The 20290-nt window shown below is 37.4% G+C and overlaps 1 protein-coding gene across 1 annotated transcript; it reads left to right on the plus strand.

The window, feature by feature from the left end:
* Nucleotides 1-9204: 9204 nt before the first annotated feature.
* On the plus strand, nucleotides 9205-20037 carry nr2e1 (nuclear receptor subfamily 2, group E, member 1). Its single transcript, XM_079887241.1, has 9 exons — nucleotides 9205-9693; nucleotides 12730-12875; nucleotides 13303-13390; nucleotides 14272-14507; nucleotides 14618-14764; nucleotides 14881-14977; nucleotides 15162-15311; nucleotides 16807-16912; nucleotides 17057-20037. The coding sequence occupies exons 1-9, from the start codon at nucleotides 9636-9638 to the stop codon at nucleotides 17217-17219; spliced, it is 1191 nt and encodes a 396-aa protein (XP_079743367.1). The 5' UTR covers nucleotides 9205-9635; the 3' UTR covers nucleotides 17220-20037.
* Nucleotides 20038-20290: the final 253 nt, after the last annotated feature.

The raw sequence follows: 20290 nt of genomic DNA on the forward strand, positions 1-20290 counted from the left end.
GGCAAGAACGTCTTGTTTCATAACAAGACACGATGCTGACTTCTTTCAGCTCCAGCGAACTGGATATAAAACTCTACTGACAACCTCCAGCACAGGCTGAGTGAGCTTTCTCTGGGGAAAAATACAGTTAGTTACAACAGTTTAGAGTTTAATAAGTGGACTTAAACAGCATTGCCATTTTAACAGAATGTTTTAAATGTTTTTTTATTGCATCTATGACTGGGTGCACCAAAAAGCAAAAGTCAGCCATTATTAATTTTTTTTATATATAAATGAAAGTGTCCAATAATTTTGTGTTGCCTTATTGTAGTTGTATTATCTGCAATAAAAAAAAAAATTTGTCCAATACTAGAGGATAATGAAGCGAGTGGTATTGAGCTGGTCATGTGATCTCAAAATGGCTGCCTCCATTAGGAGACCTATACTTCATGTATTATAAAACCATTTTTATTAGGCTAATTATATTGTATGTAAACTATTTAAAACAGATATAAGATTTAATAAAAACTAGGGCTGTCAAACGATTAATCGCGATTAATCGCATCCAAAATAAAAGTTTGTTTTTACATAATATATGTGTGTGTACGGTGTATAATTATTTTCTATATATAAATACACACACATGCATGTATATATTTAATATTTGCATGTATATACTGTGTATATATATTTATATTATATATAATTTATATTATATATAAATATTTTATATATAAATAACAAATTTTTCTTAAATATATATGCATGTGTGTGTGTATTTATATATAGAAAATAATTATACTCCATACACACACATATATTATGTAAAAACAAACTTTTATTTTGGATGCGATTAATCGCGATTAATCGTTTGACAGCCCTAATAAAAACAATTCATTTTTATGTAAAACTTAAAGACGTAAAAATCACCTATTTAGAAAGTTGGCCCTGCGATATGTTTACACTGTTTATCTGTTCTTAATTATTTGCACATGACTGAAACAAAATGTTTACTTTCATCTAACACGATGCGAATACATTTTTAAGGCTGGTGTCTGAGAGTTTCGCCAGTGATATCGCTGAATGAAAGACCCCCCTACAACTCCTTGTTAGCTGCCAACTCTGAACTTTTTTTGCCCTGAAGAGCAGTTCAGTGCGAGTCGGTTCTCATTCACTGGCCTGCTTTTGTGGGCCGCCCTCGCTTTCATTCCTCCGTGCGTTACACCAATTAAAGGAGGACGTGCAGCAACTGTAATGGCCCGAAGAGTGATTGTTTTTGACAAGCAACAAAACACATAGATCCACCCCTCCGATTAGGACGACCAGGGGGAGGGTGTATTTTAGGGAGGTAGAGCTCAGCCCAGTCAGTGCCCTTAAAACAGCATGAACTATGAGAGGAGGGATATGGTCTTCAAGGGAAGGGTTTTTTTTTTTTTCTCACAAAGACTGGTCATGTCAAAGAAGAGGACAGGGAGATACCCAGCCTCCCCCAACAAAGCTTTATACACGCTACTCTACTGCTTGTCTGTGTACAAGTGTCAGTATTAGCTTTTACCACACCAGGGCTCGGTTTGAAAAGCCTGGAATTCCAGCATCAATGAAATTCTTAAAGAGCTGGAACTCAACACACACACCAAATCCCACAAAGACTAAATCCAATATGAAGCTCTGCTTGGAGATTTAAATCAGTCATCATCAAATAAAAAGAGCAACTTGGCTTTATGTGGAGAAGACAATAGTTCCTGGAGGAATTTGATGTGAGATTCTAGTTGTCCAGTGACATTTTTCTGTAAACCCTCAAAGACGTGACTTATAAAAGCCAATAAATGCCGAAGGCTTATCTAGACAACTTATCTAATTCTGGAACACAAAGACAAAACACCATCAGTGTAGCACAGATGCTAAAATAATGCAATAAACATCAACTAAAAAAAAGTAAATGTAACAAAACACTAACATTACATATAACAATAAATATATAAACAAACCAATTTAAATGAAATATAATCATATGTGATGTGCCAGGCAGGGACTTCTGCAGATCTGTTTAGCCTTTTTCACTGCAAATTTATATTTATTAAAAATAAATGTACTGTTTTACACTGGTTACATAACTTCGACAGTATGGTACTGTAAAATTACTGTATGGTAAGATTATTAACAGTTAACAGTTTTTTTTTTTTTTGTAAAATTTATTTTTTAGGGTGTAGAACTAAAAGTTAAGGGATGCATCAGGACATCATGCAATTATTTCAACTGAAAATATTTTCTGAAAACATATTTGTATGAATAGAAAGTCTCTCTATTGATATTTAAAACATACTGAACTATCTTTTTCAATTTCATGATGTGATTGTCACTAATAACTGTGTAAACAGAGCAACCAGACCTGTGCGGAAGCCTTTGTGAAATTACATGAAATTATAATCATCTATGAAATTATAATAGTTAAATAGTTAAAAAGACAAATGTGACGGACTTCTGAGCCAACAGATATGACAAAACACAAATATAACACTGATACTAATACCGATCTGAAAAGCATTTACAGTTCACAGTCGGTCATTAATTGATCATGGTAATGCATTGAAGAGAATCCAGCAGATGCTAGGTGAAAGCCAGCTCTGATCAGCATGGGGTGCGTATGCGTTTCGGTCCTTTAGAGAGAAGGCTTTGGCCCAGATGCAGCCATGTTAACTTTGAGTGCCCCCCCCCTCCTCCTCCACCCCCCAAACTCCTTTCCACTCTTCCCAAGCCCCCAGGTTGCCTTTGCATGACATCATCGCCGAAGCATGCCCCCAAACCCCTGTGAATCTCCCCATCCTTATTCCCATTGAGCCTCTGCAAGCCATACGTTCCTTTCTCTCCCTCTCCTTTTTTCCCCTCCTTCTCTTTCTCTTCCTCCTCTGCTTCCACCAATCCCCTCCCTTTTTCCTTAACCAGGAGAAGGCATTGTTTGGGGCGAGGGCCTGATCAAAAAACGCGGCCCGCCCAAACTGCGGCCTTTCTGTAAATTCAATAAGCCCACCTTAAAGATTTGCCTAATTAATGGATGACATCTTTGGCTGGAGGAGAGGCGAGGTATTTTGCTCGGGCTCGCTCATTGTTGGCCTCCTAATTAACTTTCCCAGGTCAGCCCGGGTCTCAGCAACCTGGGAGTGAAGAGCTTCATTGTGAGAGGAGTTGTAAACTTACTTTTTTTGCCTCGGCACTTAAAAGGGAAAGCAACTATAGGGAACAGAAAATATCCTATTTAAGGCCTTTGTGAGTGAACTGCCTGCACATGGTCCAATAAAGGAAGTCTTTTTAAATAAGCGTTCATGGTCCTCCCCACAGTCCTCCTCTCCCCTCCCTCTCTCCTCTCCTCTTTTGCTTTTCGGAGCAATGCAGAAAGGTTATGAATGATAGTTTGGGGTTTAAGGAGTGAGGGGCAAGGGCCAGTCTTCTGTGTACCATTTGTGTTTGAACCTTTTGAGAAAGTCCGAGTTTGGGGGGGGGGGGGGGGCTTTCTGGTCTGTCTGGCAACTGTATGATTACGTTTCTCACTACTAGAAATTCTATGTTTGAAATGTGAACGTATATAGCCTTATTATCTCCTTCAATTATGGGGATAGTAATGTGGGGGAGGGGTGCGATAAATATCGGTGACGGATGTCATTTACATAAACGTAACACGCGAATATCGTTAATCGCCGCCGAGGAGCTTAATAAAGATAATGCTGATTGTGAAACATGAACGGAACAACAACACAAATCACTCTTTGGGAAAACAATGAATCCATCAGTTACACTAATAACCCCCCCCTTCCACCCCGCCCCGCCCCAATATCCTCTCACCTCCCCTCTCTCTACACCCTCTGTCTGATCCCAAAAATGAAGTGTAATGAGTGGGGTGTGATCTTCCCACAGTCACTAAGGCCAGCCTCAGCTCTTTGAGCTCTCGGTGACCTTTACTGTTATTTTTAACGAAATACAGTGGCCCAAAGATCCAAAATGTACATGTGTTAAATAAATAAATGCTCATGTACAAAACAATAATAAGCTATTTCAATTCAAATTGTAACTTCATTATACTTGTTGACTTCAGTTAAATGTATTCATTATCATTATTTCCATAACTGGTGGGCATGAACAAATGAAATTCACAAGAAAAATGATTAGATAGATAGATAATAATCATCAATAACAAATAAACAAATTATTTAAATTTAAGAATGAATTATTTTGTATCGGATTATTTTTTTAAACTATATTAATTCAACAGATGCTGCATTGCATGTATCTCAAATTAACACAAAAGGTGCATAACCTTGACAAATGTATTAAAATGTATTATTAAAAGTCTTCTTGTATTCATTTTTTTATATTAAATCAAATTAAACTGTACAGCTCTAAATACTTCAAGGTTAGTAGAAAAATAAAAATAAAACTTTTTACATTTACTAAAATTGAACATTTAATATTAAGTCTAATATTAAACTAAAAAGTTTTATTATAAATTATTAAATTTATTATAAAACTTTTACAAATTATATATATATATATATATATATATATATATATATATATATATATATATATATATAATAAAACTTATACAAATACATTAAATCTATTAATATAATACATTTTGAAGTTGTTTAAATTATATATATATATATATATATATATATATATATATATATATATATATATTAACATAACTTATTAAAAATAAATAAAAACATATTTATATAATAATAATAATAATAATAATAATAATAATAATATTTTTATAATTATTACACATTATTATTTTTTATAATAGATTTAATGTAGGCTATTATTAAAATTATTAATACAAATAAATTAATTCAGGAAAGAACATAAAAAAAAAGATCAAATTCCTTCACTGCAAATACAGAAACTAAAAGCACAAAATGATCAACATGCAGCACCACATTGTACTCATCACATAAAAGCCATCAAATGATGTGATAGGCTTTGGCAGGCAAATTGTTTCTGTGAAATATGCCATTGATGAGACGTCACCTGAAGAGACAAATAAACAAATAAAAGAAAGTTGATGTCACAGCAGAATAAAGTTTGTCATTTCGTGCCCCTACACCGTTCGCCGAAATGGTGTGAACGGCGAAAGCTTCTTTAGCCAGCTGTCATAATTTGTTAACGAGGCTTTTCAAAAAAGCAGAATGATAATGAGAGGACCGAAAAAAAAGAGACAGGCAGGGAAAGAGGGTAGAGGGGGTGCCCTTCATGAGTGACTGTGGAAGCGGAGAGTCGGTCCCCAGGGAGCCGGGTCGGGGGGGGACAACATCAGACCGATTTCAGCGCAGCAACATGATGGCATCTCTGATGTTTTAATATTAATGAGAACGAGCTCCTCGGCTTGGAGCTGCCAGCACTCTCAACAGGTGCCTAGGCTCCTCTCCGCACACGGGCCGACAAGCTCTCTCCTGTCCCGCTGGCGATAACACCTCTCCGTCTCAGGAGGAGCTCCGGGCCCTTAAAGAGAGGGAGGGCGGGCAGAAAGGGAAGCGGAATGAGTTAAGTCATCCATTTAAAAACTTAGACGATGAGGGGAGAAATGAGCTCTCTTTTAAAGTCACCTCTCGCGAAGCCGAACCGCGAGGTCTCGATATTTCTCCTCTTCTCCCAAACCCCCTTGAGAAAGAAATTGACTTTTGTTTGGAGTTTGTGAAAAGTGGGAATCAGGAGAAGGACAATGGGGCTCCCCATGGAGAGGACCCGAGTGAAGCCATCTCAAATCAGTCAGCCAAGGGACCAATTAATCCGGCCATTGTCAGGCCCAAGCCACTGCCAGCACATCAACACATTCAGAGCCCATTGTCCCGACCCTCCTGCAGTAGGATTTAGTCCGTCCAACAGCCAGTTTTGTCCGGGCCAGCTCAGGCGGAAGTTTCTCACTGACAATTTGCCCCAAATAGATTTGTCAGAAAGCGTCCGTCGACCTGCCAGTTAGACAGGGTGAGGTTGTGTTCGGCCTTTATTACTACTATTATTATTATTTTTTTGGAAATGAAGGCAGTGTAATGGGAAAATTCTGTGGAGTATGTATATGTGTGACGGTCATATAAGGTGCGGGATGAAATGAATACTGCAATGGCTTATATGGAACATAATATATATATATATATAATTAAATTCAATTTGATGTCAGGCCTAAAGAGTGCTCTCTTTAATATTAAAACATCTGTGTAAGTGAATCTATAATGTTTATCAACATGGGGTTCATTTTACTTACAGTTACTGTACCTGAAAAATAAATAAAAATGATTAAGATGATGATTATAAGTACGTCGTACTTTGCAATGGGATGAAATATGTTTATATACTCTCTTGAAAGAGCAAATGCCTCTCCTAATTTCTAACATTACTGTATTGCGTTCAACCTTAAACTCATAACACCTTTTACGAAGCTTAAAAAATTATTAATTTACCAGGAAAAATAGGAAGCATGATAAAAAAAAACTTATTTTCAGTGAGAACAGGCAGCAGGTCCTCTGCTAAACAACAAAAATAAATAAAGACGTAGAAATGTAAAGATGTAAATACGCAACAGACATATTTCTATCAGGAACAGATATTCTATACATCATATACTGTAAGAGAACATGTTTAGTATAAGGACAGCACTCTAACAATGTGATCCGCATGAGAAAAACCTCAAAATGCTTTTATTTAGTGAATGACTTCAATTTATAGTTGGATGAAATTGGCCTTGTTGAAAACATTGTGTTTTTATCATATTTATTCAAATTAATTAATTAATTGTATAATATCTAAAACATAAGTTCCCGTTCTCATTTGAAACATTCTTGCAGTTTCTTTCTTCATATAAAAGTCAGTAACAGAAGTGCTCTAAGCGGCCTAAATATTTTTTTTCCAGTCCCCCTGGCTAGCAGCAATCTGTAGATTTGTTTCTGCTTTGCTGCCTCATTGAGATATACATGCGTTTATCTCAGAACAAAGTGCTATCACAGAAAAGTATTTTGCAACATCTCCAACACGCTGTTACAGGAGTGGTTGAGGATAAGAGTTGGTGTTGCTGTCCCTCTCCACTTTAAGGGCTAAGTAAGCAGTTGCATACTGATTCTGTCAAGCCAACAACTAGATACACAATCAGATGGTTCTTTGTCAGAGATTTTCATTGACTGTTATTGAGAGGAGAGTCACAAGCACAAAAAGTGAAAGCAAGCAGCCGGGGCAACCATGATGTTGGTTATGTTTGTGTAAAGACTATCTATGAATGACAGGATTAGGGCGAGTTAAGCAGATTACTACGAGCAGACCACCCCACCCCTAAGACACACACACACACACACACACACTTATAAACATAGATAGGGAAAGTGAAAAAAAAAAAAAGAGAAAGAAAAAGAGAGTCAAATCAGATTTGTTCACACTTTTTAAAATGAACATGATGCTCTTCACATATCTATCATATATCTAGAAGTCATTAGACTCATTTTGATGTAATCACTTGTGGCCCCGAGTTTGCTGGTGATGCCCACAGAGATAGGCAGTATGAGTCTACTGTGACACTGTTTTTCTCAGTCTGGCACCCAAGGTCGTGAAAAACGCACATTTGAATATGCAGTCATTCACCTGTCAAAAATCCTAATTTCTTTTCAGTGCACTGAGAACACCGTTTAAAGGAGGACATGACAATCACTAATTGCGATTAGATACGCCCCCGTTCGCCACGTTTAGACCGAGATTTAGGGCTCCCATATGGTCCCGAGCTACCGTGGGAATGTTCATAATTAAACCTAAAATATGGGTGTCTGCTGGCGGTGACCACAACACGGCACGCTGTTAAGGTCAAGATGTCATCGCGCACGTTCTCGAAGGGGTACAGTTGTGATTCTCCCAGTCCACGCATGTGTCCCCTACAAAACAGAGCGCACGATTTACCCCTTTTTTTCTTTTCTTTTTGCGGAGAAATGTTTTCAATATTACAACTATAAAGCTCTAACATATGGGTATGCAAAAATCTAAACTACATCATATTACTGTGTATTTGTACCCGTTAAAGTGAGTCGAGGCTAATAATAGGCAAATTACCTTTAAATTTACACGAAATAGGGACAGAGACGTTGCATTCGGCAAAAACATGTAAGCTTACTAAAATAATAATAATAATAATAAAAAAGTATAGGTTACACAATGTTATACAAATAAAGTAAATGTTGCCCCCCAACTCCCAAGAAAACACGATTCTGTGTAAATATAAGAAACGTTGATGTTTAGCCTACATTTAGATTATGTTTTACATTATGAAAAATAGAAAAGAAAAAAGGGTCACACTTTAGTCTAGGGTCCAATTCTCACTATTAACTATTAACAACGACTTTTGCCTTAATAAACTCCTAATTACGCTATTAGGCCTAGTTGTTAAGTTTAGGTATTGGGTATGATTAAGGGATTCTGAATATGTTCATGCAATTAATATGTGCTTTATAAGTAGGCTATTAATAAACAGGCAATATAGTAATATTCATAATAAGCAACTTAATAGAGAGACATGGATACTACGCTACAGTGTTACCAAAAACAGTGCACTCGAAAATAATGCATCACATTTAGAGTATATAGCATATAGTAGTAAACATAGCGCATGCCACATGTTGATTCAGAATAAAAAAAAAAAGAAAAAAAAAAAGGTTTCCTCCAGTTTTCACGCCTGGCGAGAGAGCGATGAGAATCAGGATTCGGGCTCGAGGGAGAACAGAGCTCTTGCTTGCAGTCGTTCAACTCAACAGGTGCACGCGCGCGAGGGAAGGATACGGTAAAGCACGACAGAAAGTAAGTTCGTTGCAAATAAAAAAAAAAAGGTGATTATGTTTCTAAGGATTATTTAAATAGGATACTTTAAACGATTTACTTCAGTCTGGGAGCACTATAGGTCACTGAACTCCCAGAGCATGGAAATGTGTTCCTAATCAGTGGCAAACGTTTGATTCGGTCATTTAAACAGCCTCGCTGATCCTAATCAATTCCTACAGAGCGCACCATTAGCCTCTCCCAGTGTCTCGCTCACTGTGTGTGGAATATCACTTCATTCGTCCCCGTGACGTCATGCGAGAGCAGGAGTTGAAGCAGAAGGCAGGGAAAAGCTAAGTGGTCAAAGGAAGTTGGGCTCTCCTCCCACCCTCCCTCTCTCCCGCCCTCCTACTCTAATACATCTCATACATATTAGCAAACCTTTAATCTGACGGTACACATCACAAAGTCACTCACCAAGACTCTAGGCTGAGACGCATTTTCCAGCGCATGCTGTATAGCCTACTTTTTGTTTTTAAGCTGGTGTTGAGCAGTAAGTGCAGTGCTGGCTTATGTGTTTCACCAACTTTCCGTGTCGCTGAGAGACCAGGGACCGGCTCGGGCACATCGTCTGCGCGGCTGCATCCATCGCATCCATCAACAGTCACACCAAATCTGGATTCTATTTGCTGAGAAACAAGAGGAGCGACTTGGACACACTCAACAGAAAGCAGAGGACCAGTTGTCCACCGCGAATCGGATGTTTCATTTATACTTGTCATTTTTGAATCCAAGTCAAAAGTGCTGAGACTCCCCTGGGCCTGAAAAGTGTAACTTTTCCACGCAGTTTTCTTGGAGCAGAGGTCTTCAATATGAGCAAGCCTGCTGGTTCAACAAGTGGTTGTCTGGATATTTTAAATGTCAAATCCAGTGAGTAGATTGTTTTTCTTTGCTGTTAGTAATAGCGAAGCAGAAACGCGATCTCTTTCGTTTACGAAATAAGTGAATTTAAAATGGTTGCTTATGTTTATGGCTTAAGGTGACACAAATCAACTTAACTCCACAGAGCTGTCAAACGCAAATCGATATGTTTACATGCTGTCAAATTGTTGCGTCTAACACCGAGAGCACCAATGCCTAAAATATCTACATAACAGTATTTTTACATATTAGATATACACGTGTAAGAAAATAAATAAACTGGTTAGATAAGTTTGCGTTTATTGATGCTGTTACACTGCTTGACAGCCTCGTTTCCCCATTAGCCTACGCTTAGCAAATAAGTTGTGAATAGGCTGCTAAATCGAACTAATATTATAACAGCCCGTACAATACATTTTTAAAATATAGTTTGGTCCTATAAGGTATGCGTAAACTGTGCATAACATGTCACCAAAGCAGAACTGAGTTATCCTTATTAGCGTGCTCTTTTGACTCGTCAATTAATTTCAAGGAAACAAGAATGCAGATTTCCTGACAATTTATTCTTTTACATTTACAATGTGGATTTTCAAAATTGTCTGACTGGAAACATTTTTTTTGAAATATGAAATATTCAGTGTGATTTGAGAAATACGCTTGTGGTGATAAAAAATAATAATAATTGTGCGTCTCTATTTGACTTTAAAGATTAGACTTAAATTAAAAGGTGTTAAATGTTTTGACGTGTTAAATGACCCAAGAAAATTATTTAAGAAAAAGGCAAAAAATAAGGTAACCCAATCACATTTTTCCCCTAATGCTCACTGGTAATTAGTGATGGTTTTAAAATAACAGACCTGTGTTAAAAACACAATTTTTAAATCTAGCTTAGTATTTTAGTCGAAATTAGTAAATTTACTTTAGGACCAATGAGCACATGAAATAATTTCGTTGAGGCCTAAACTTTTCGTTCATTATTTTGAATGCCTAACCCCCCCAAAAAAACTTTCTGACGACGCTTTACACGCATTTCAAATAATTATCAGATGATATTTATAATACACAAGAGTAGCCTATTATATAAATATATATATATATATATATTGTTTTACAGGGGTAAAATCGCGGCACTTGCACTGTTTGGGTGGTCGAAGGCCCATTAAGTGCAGAGTTTCTCACAACTGCACTTAATCCAATGCAGCAGGTCCCAGGGTTGATGCTGATTACAGTAATGAAATATGCCATATGTCTTTAAACAATTACAGCTCACAATGCAACAGACCGGGACCCCCACAGAGGAAAGTTAAAGACGTGTTTCATTCTCTAAAAACAAATCCGCCTTCAATTCATGAGTTTCTTATATAGGCTACGAACGTACCATTGAGTGTTGTCAAATTATGCGATGATTGCATCTAATCTGGATGGGGGAACAGTAGGCCTTTATGACTTCCTCGAAATAAGAGCTGTGTGCTTTGATAGGTTTAATTATCATACCACATAAAAAGAAAATCGCAGGAAACAAAATAAATAAATAATAATAATAATAATAATAATAATCATCATACAGAAACTCTAAATGCAAATTAAAAAGCAGGCGTTCTTCGAGCGCTTCATCTGAAAAATAAATAAATAAATAATTATTGGTGCACCATGGAGCAATTTTCAAGTTTCAAAACGACAAAAGCAACAAGTTGCCTCCATCACAAGAGAGGCTCTCTTTTTCAGCCATGCAAGATGCAAGCAAATATTAAATTTAATCTACATTGTTGTCAATACGAGAATTTCCCACTGTTCTGATTTTTTTATACAGCCCTACACAAAGCAAATCCTCAGTCACTTTTCCGTCAAAAGTGATCACCAAGCCAATAACAAAACGCCATTATAATTTCTGAAAGGTCCTGTACGAGGAACATCTGGCATGCACAGAATAGAAATCGTTTTTTTCCATTAAAATGCAGCATCGTTTTTTCCCTTTTTTCTTTTCTTGTTTTAAAAAGTCAGAGTGCATGAAGTCGTTTTCCTTCTCCTTCGTTTCTGGTCTATATCCGAATTCCCATGCTACCCTTTTTGACGGGTCACTGGAAAATCAATGAGCAGGTGGACATATGTCAGTGTAATTACATAGCCGTTTCTCTAAACGACTCCCCCATATACATGCAAATATACCTCTATTGACAGACTTAAATACAGAAAAAAAAAATTCTGCACACAAGAAAAATCACAATTTTCATTTACTCCAAGTTCATTTGCATACACTTCATTTGAGTCTCTGAAACGCGCTGGTGCGTATTATTCTCCTCTCCCGTGTCACTCCTTAATCCGCGAGCCTTTAGACGGCGCGAAGAAAGCAGTTGTCGAGCTTCATTATGAAGCGGGGTTGGCAGCTTGTCGAGACCAGGCCAGTCAGACGAGGCTCAATGGGGAAATCATTAAGTTAACACTCTCCCTAATGTCGCCATTGTGCGCGTCTACTGAACATTGTTTTATGCGACCTGCGATATGACGCTTCCCACCAATGCGCCCAGGGATTGCACATTCCTATGGACTGACTCATTAAAAGTGTGTCCTTTAATGCAATATTTAGCACGATTGTTTGTTTAGTTTTTAGGCCAAAGATTTGGGAATTGTGCGAAATTATGCAATGACTTTCAGGGACATTTCTGTAGGCCAGGCGCAATGTTGAGGTTCGTCTCGCGCATAATTTCTCTTTTGGGCCCTTATCACAGAAAATAACTATAGTTTTAAACAAAACTGATGTTTTTTATGTGACACTTGTTTATCTAGACTAAATATAACAAAGTGATAGATAGCCTAATAAAAGCAGGATATAACCAACTTTCTGAAAATATGATCTCGGCCTAACTTGAAATCGTAAACTTAGGCTAATACCAATCTTGGAGTTAAAATGAATAACTATTAAACATAAGCCTATTTTTTAAAAAAAAGTCAATATTCTTAAATAGACATAAAATCTGCAATTGGGTTGCTGCATTTTAGTCGTTTTTTCATTAAATGGCTAACTGCTATATTTCCTATCTCTGGTAGGTCGGATTCTGGACATTCCATGTAAAGTGTGTGGAGACCGAAGTTCTGGAAAGCACTACGGGGTTTATGCGTGTGATGGCTGCTCGGGATTTTTCAAGAGGAGCATAAGGAGAAACAGAACGTATGTCTGCAAATCTGGCACACAGGTGAGCTATAGCTAGATCTACTAATCAATTACAGCGAAGTGTTTGAACCATAACAGCGTCAGCTAATTTGATCTAAGCAAGCGCGTCTAAGGACTAGATTACACCTCCAGTGATTTTCATAATTGAAAGATTATCCCAGAAGTGAGCCCCCTCCCGCGCCTTTGAGGGCCCTTTGCCCCGTCTAGTGTAACAGGTGTAATCCAATCTAACGCACCGGCAGGACTGGGTGGATTTGGAGAGCGGTAGGCGGGAATGAGACTATTGGTCGTGCGGCGGGGGAGCGAGTCAATAGCCGTCATTACTCTACCATTCCCACATACCTGTGGAGTGGAGATCACTGGAGCAGAAAGGAGAAGAGGCTGTTTGTGTGCCATTGCTAAACGAAACCTACTGTATTTCCTTATTGTCTCGTCCTCTTCTCCCTCAGGGCGGCTGTCCAGTAGACAAGACTCACAGAAATCAGTGTCGCGCCTGTCGCTTGAAAAAGTGTCTAGAAGTTAATATGAATAAAGATGGTAAGTGCTAGTAAACACATTCGTTTTTTAAAATGATATATTTTCTAAATGGTTTTATGTTGCCTGTAATCACTTTGACAGTTGCAGTAAAAAAAAAAAAAATCATACGGTAAAAAAGCTGATTGCTTTTGTCTTTACTTGCCAACTAGGCTAGTTGACTGATACACTTGTATAAGCTAGTCATAAGTTTCAGTGACTTGGTCTATATCGGATCTATAAAATATAATTAAAAGGATGACTGAAAAAAAAATCACTGATTTAAAATTTTGTTATAAAATATCATATATTACCTATTGTTTATTATTAGCCTACATATTATTATATAGGCATAGGCATATATATATATATATATATATATATATATATATATATATATATATATATATATATATATATATATATATATATATATATATATAATGAAAGTGTAGGCTATTCTAGCCAACATGCTAATAACCAGTTTGTCATGTGACCAGAAAAAAAAAGAAGAAAAAAAAAAAACAGACTCCTTTAGACACTCATGTAGGTTATCCCAGTCTTTGAAAAAAAATTTTTTTTCCAAAAGTGGAGTAACACTAATACAATATATTTATATTCATGCAAATTTAGAAAAAAAAAGTCAGCACAACGATTACTACTTTAGTGTCTTCATTGTGCAAGTAAAATAATTTTGTACCTTTAACTTGATTGTTAGCATATATAGCTATAGCCTACATTAAGTCAATATTTATTGTAGAAATAATCGATTTTCAAAAAACTCCAACTCTACATAGGCTATAACTTGCCACATATTTCCAAACTAGCTGTAGCTTTTTAAACTATTTTTACTTTTTATCCTACAAGAATGCTCATTTATCATCATGCCACTTATATGAATACAGCAGTGCAGCACGAGAGAGGACCGAGAACGTCAACCATCCGAAAGCAGGTGGCGCTGTATTTCCGAGGCCATAAAGAGGTGAACGGTTCGTCGACCCATTTTCCATCCACGTCTATCCCGGGGCCGCCGTTTTTCACGACAGTCACGCAGCTGGAGCCTCACAATCTGGAGTTAAACACGGTCACTAGCACACCGGAACGGCAGGCCATTGTAGGACTCGCCCAACCCACACCGAAGGTAAACGCAGTTTAATCAACGAATTATCACTTTAATTAAAACATAGTTTAACTTATAAATGAATGCCTACAACCCCGCTTATTTTCTATGCTCATGTAATAACTTTTCAGTATCCCCACGAAGTCAGTGGCACCCCCATGTACCTGTATGAAGTGGCGACAGAGTCTGTGTGCGAATCGGCCGCGCGCTTGCTCTTTATGAGCATTAAATGGGCCAAGAGTGTTCCGGCCTTCTCCACACTCCCTCTACCTGACCAGGTAAACGAGTGTTTTAATCATTTAATGTATCATTTTCATGTAACCAAACCAAATGCTAGGTGTTTTATGTATAATCATTAGTGAACACTCTTACCTTTTTTTCTTTTTTTTCGCAGTTGATCCTTTTAGAAGACGCATGGAGGGAGCTGTTCGTGCTGGGCATCGCGCAGTGGGCCATCCCAGTGGACTCCAGCACTCTCCTAGCTGTTTCAGGTAAGCCACAGGCCACACATCATGTTACCTGGAAGAGATTCGTCTTGTCCGCAATGCTAAGTTGTGCTTGGTTGGTTGTTAACAAGTTTGAAATACTTTTACAATTTCTATTTTTGCTTACAAAGTCATATCCATACTTTGATTATCCAAGTGTAAGATTTTATCACGTTTTCTCGCGAATTAGGAATGAATACCGAGAACACAGATTCCCAGAGGCTAAACAAAATCATCTCGGAGATCCAGGCGCTGCAGGAGGTCGTGACGCGCTTCAGACAGCTCAGACTGGACGCCACGGAGTTTGCGTGCCTCAAGTGCATCGTCACCTTCAAAGCAGGTAGAGTTCGTTAAAAAAAAAATATATATATATATAATAATAATAATATTAATATTATATTATATATATATAAACAAAAAAAATGGTTTTAAGTCAGTTAATTATATCTTTTGCTGTAGTGTGTCAGTAGGAAATATCAGTTTACATTTCCAAACATTCTTTTTGCCATTAATTGTAATAATCCAGTGAGATTTGTGTATGCACAAGGAGTCTGACAACAGCCGGTATGATCTGATCTCACCATCATCGAGTCCGTCTGTGATTACATGAAGAAACAGAAGAAACTGAGACAAACTAAATCCAGAAGAACTGCGGGAACGTCTCCGAGACGCTTGAAGAAACCTTCCTGCAAAGCTCCCTGAGAAACTATGCACAAGTGTGCCTGGACAAAAGCCGTTTTAAACGCAAAGGGTCGTTACACCATATATTGATTTGAATTAGTTAATAGAAGTTAAATCATACATAAATTCAATTTATGATTTTATTTTTTAAAGCATTCTCACTTTACAGCATTTTAACACAAGTGCCAGTGCTTTTCACAGAACTGTAGCTTTGCAGGAAGGTTTCTTCAAGCGTCTCAGAGACGTTCCCGCAGTTCTTCTGGATTTAGTCTGTCTCAGTTTCTTCTGTTTCTTCATGTAATCACAGACGGACTCGATGATGGTGAGATCAGATCATACCGGCTGTTGTCAGACTCCTTGTGCATACACAAATCTCACTGGATTATTACAATTAATGGCAAAAAGAATGTTTGGAAATGTAAACTGATATTTCCTACTGACACACTACAGCAAAAGATATATTTCCTACTGACACACTACAGCAAAAGATATAAATAACTGACTTAAAACCATTTTTGGGGGGGGGGGGGGGGGTATTAACATGCCTAAGACTTTTGCACAGTACTATATATATCTATATATATATATATATATCTATATATATATATATCTATATATATATATAAAACTTTGTTACTAAATTTTTGTCAGATACCGATTCCAAATTACATGACAAAAATTGTAGTTAGCAACTAATGTAATCGATCACAACACATTTAAGGTAATTTGACTACTTTTTGATTACTTTTAGATTACTTTGGACTTAACTCGTTTATTATCACATTGCTTTGAATAGGATAATCTTGTACCAGACTGATATAAAAAGACAAATATTCCATTATTTGTTAAACAACAACATGAAGTGCAATAAATATTACATCATGTCAGCGTTTCCATGGCTGGGGTTTGTGATTGAACTGTGGGGTTTTTGTGTTTACTGAAAAGCTATTAATTAAATAATAATAATTAAAAATTTAAATAAATAGAATTTATCAGTTCTATACATAGACCTGTGAACTTAATTTTATTAGAGGGGGGGGGGGGTGATTGGCACATCAAATGCTGTGTGGGTCTCAGTTTTCAGTGGGCACATGACTAGGACAGTGTAAAATGAGCTAAACAAACATGCTGTGTCTCTTTTCTTTCTTGTACAGTTCCAACACACAGTGGTTCAGAACTGAGGAGCTTTCGTAACGCTAGCGCCATCGCAGCCCTTCAGGACGAAGCCCAGCTGACTCTAAACAGCTACATCCACACCAGGTACAGCCAATACTTCCTGAAACATGGGGAAATCTGATAAAGCGCATACAATGAACAGTGGTGAATTTAGAACTCTTCTGATTTCTATTTTACATTAAACTCTATTCCTATTTCAAGGATTTCAACCGAATGGTTACGTTTCAGGTACCCCACTCAGCCGTGCCGCTTCGGGAAACTGCTGTTGCTCTTGCCTGCTCTGCGTTCAGTCGGTCCATCCACCATCGAAGAGGTGTTCTTCAAAAAGACCATCGGAAACGTGCCCATCACACGACTGCTTTCAGACATGTACAAATCCAGTGATATATGAGCTACTGAGAGACAGAAAAGAAACAAAATGTATCTTTGACCTTGGCATTCACATGGACGCCGTGGATGACACCAGATCCCCCTAATGTGATTCTTCACGCACTTGTTTGGAGAATAAAGCTCTACCAATGTCAAGATGTTGTTACGCAGGGAAAGTTTAAAACGAACAAACAGACTGCATCTCTAAAAGTGGAGCTCACTGCTTAGAAAGAAAAATGAACGTTTAACCAGTAATTTTCTAATTGATTTAATCTATTTAAGGTTGTTTATGGAAGTAACTTAACAAGCTTAATCTGTTCTTGTTCTACCAAGATTTAAATACAAAATTATCTTAGTTTGTAGTCATATTTGAACGGAGTGTCTGTTATGTACAATCATTCATTTCAAAACGGGACGTTTTATTGTGTCCAATTGAGTGACCAATGCTGTTTTGATTTCAGCGCCACTATTATTCGTATGTCCACGAGAACTTTGAAGGAAACCAAAAATTCAAAAAAGAAAGAAACCATGAGGTATGTTGCAGGGAAGTAAGTCGCTGTCCCTTTGACATAGTGCTGAAAACCAAAGGCCCATGAGTCAGAACTGAAGAGCGAGTTCATTCCTGTCCTGCCTTCCAGCAGAAGCTCCAACTTGAATCATAAACACTTGAACCAGCTAATCGGGTTTACTTGAAATGCATGCTTTAAGGTTGGAATTAAACTTAGCGGGAAGGCAGCAGGACTGAGCATTACTGACCTGATGAATCACATAATTACCTACTGAGGTGACTGGGAGGCCACAGCACCCACAGCTTGTGACCTTCATGTAAGATTAGGGTTCACAGGCAGGGCATTTCAAATCCTCTGGATATATTTCTGTCGGCATTGAGAGTTTTCTGTGTGGTCGCTCTGCAAATGTAATTTTATTGATTGATTTTTTTATCGAAAGCGGATTCTGCTCATACTTGGCCCATGTCAGGGGTCAGCATTTAAAACCCTTGTTTGACTAGCTACTAACCATGGAAAAGAGACACGATCAGCACTTGGATTTTGTTTTTTGTAGTCTGTAAATACATTTCTCGTTGTACAGTGATAATTTTTGTGAAAGTTGTTCTAAGATATTAGAATAAATATTGAATATTGATTGCCTGGTTCTTCAGCGACGGTCTAATTCAGGTCTCCTTTCACTGTAGGGGTTTTGGGTTTCTAAAGCCACAGAAAAAAGTCCATTGCTCCCTAAACGGGGTACTGAACGGAGACAGAGAGAGGTTCATGTCTGCACGTAAGTGCATATTGAACCACTGTCGATACAATACCCTGGACCTTGAGTGAATTTGATGTGCCTCGCACGGCTCGGGGTTTCAAGCACTCTTTCACAAATCAAGGGCTTTGCCCAAATTGCATTTTTTATCTTCATTTTTTTGATAGAGAGGATACAATAGAAAGAAACATGATTGCGGTGACAACTTTCAATCCAATTTATCCTCTTCATCCTAGTTCCTGCTCTGACGTGGAGTGAACTCCAAGGTTGCATGAGCCACGCGGCTGTGCCCTCCTCTTTACCTTACACAGCATTGTTGCACATAAAATTGACTCTCGACAACATTTGCATTCCATCAAAAGTAATTTAGGCACAATCCATCATGCTAGAAACAGAATCACAAACAATTAATACCCACAGGATGAGACAATGCTAGACTCAAGCAAAAGGTTGAATGTAGGCCTGTAATTTGTACAGCAATTACAAACAATACAAAACACACCTGTTTCCCAATATTGTACACTCAATTTTAGATCCCACGTCTGTTATATAGTTACATACACATATAAAGTTCTAAAAAGTAGACATTAAGTGCAGTGTTTAACCCTTGTGTTCAGGTCATTTTTGTTCTGTTGTCATTAAACAAATGCTATAAGTACGTTCCCAGACAAAACAAACTTTTAAGAACCAGTTAACCATGGCTTACATATAGTTATATAATAATATATAAAAAATATTGGCCAATAATTCACAAGCCAAACCCTGTCTGTCTGAAATGGAAAAAAAGTTCATTTTACTCTTATATTCAGGTCATTCGAGGAGGATCTGTCTTCTTTCCAGTCTGAGTAACCATTCCTATTGAAACTAATTTATCCTTTTTACAACTAAATGCCTGTCTTTCTTAGAAGATAAATAACAATATCTTTGACTAAATTCATTCTGTCTTTTAAGAAGTATCTGTTTGCCAGTAAGACTGAAATGCCCTAAATTACACTCATCTTGGTAGCATGAAATTATAATGCATTTGAATAAAGCATCGAGCAAATAACAAATGTGCGATAACTAAATGAACTTGCGTATCTTTTAATATTGTTTAGTGTATAATACTCAAATTTCCATGTGCTGTGTGAATGAACAATAACTGGGCGCAATTCATTTCAGTGTAAGGCTCATTTTTTACAATTCTTGCATACAATACTGATATTTTTATCACCTTGTCCTAGTTATTTCTTTAGCTATTGATCAGAAGAAGAACAATTATGTCCTATAGATGTCGCAAAGAGAATATCAAAATATACGCAAGAGACTCACTTTATACAAACTCCTGATGGTCGAAAAGGGAAAACCTTTTAAGGCAGAATGAATGTCTACAACCACTCTAATGCTAGGATCATCTCTTAAAAGAAGTTTTGGCGGAGGCGCTTTCGTTTTTCAAACCACATCATATGTGCGTGTGTTTGATCCATTTTATTGGAAAATTCTCATAAACAAAACAATGGCACAGCAGTATACAAATCTGGAAACATGCAATGTAGGCAGAACTCTCTGTGATTCTGTGTAACACCGTTACACAGTAAAAACAGACGTGTCTGCAGCTAAGTGGGACACACAGCACACAATCAAAGAGGTTCCCAATTAAGTGCATCCCGCACGGTAAGCTTCTGTACGTGTTCTTCAGCATTAAAAGCAACATAAGTAGGTAGTACAGTAACACAGGGATGCCAATGTGTGTGATATAGTGCTTGCATAATTGTGATATAGTTATTTGGTTTGTTTCGTTTGATCTTGTACTACAAATATCAAAGCTAGTGGTGCTCTCAGACAAAACTACCA

This window comes from Squalius cephalus (genome assembly GCF_949319135.1).
Source record: "Squalius cephalus genome assembly, chromosome: 12".
NCBI classification, from domain to species: Eukaryota; Metazoa; Chordata; class Actinopteri; order Cypriniformes; family Leuciscidae; genus Squalius; species Squalius cephalus.

What these genes read in the sequence shown, in the direction of transcription:
- nr2e1 (XM_079887241.1), top strand. Translation starts at nt 9,636, where the DNA reads ATGAGCAAGCCTGCTGGTTCAACAAGTGGTTGTCTGGATATTTTAAAT. An exon ending in CATCGTCACCTTCAAAGCAG is followed by an intron (nt 15,312 to 16,806) that starts GTAGAGTTCGTT and finishes TTTCTTGTACAG; the next exon opens with TTCCAACACACAGTGGTTCA. An exon ending in AACAGCTACATCCACACCAG is followed by an intron (nt 16,913 to 17,056) that starts GTACAGCCAATA and finishes GTTACGTTTCAG; the next exon opens with GTACCCCACTCAGCCGTGCC.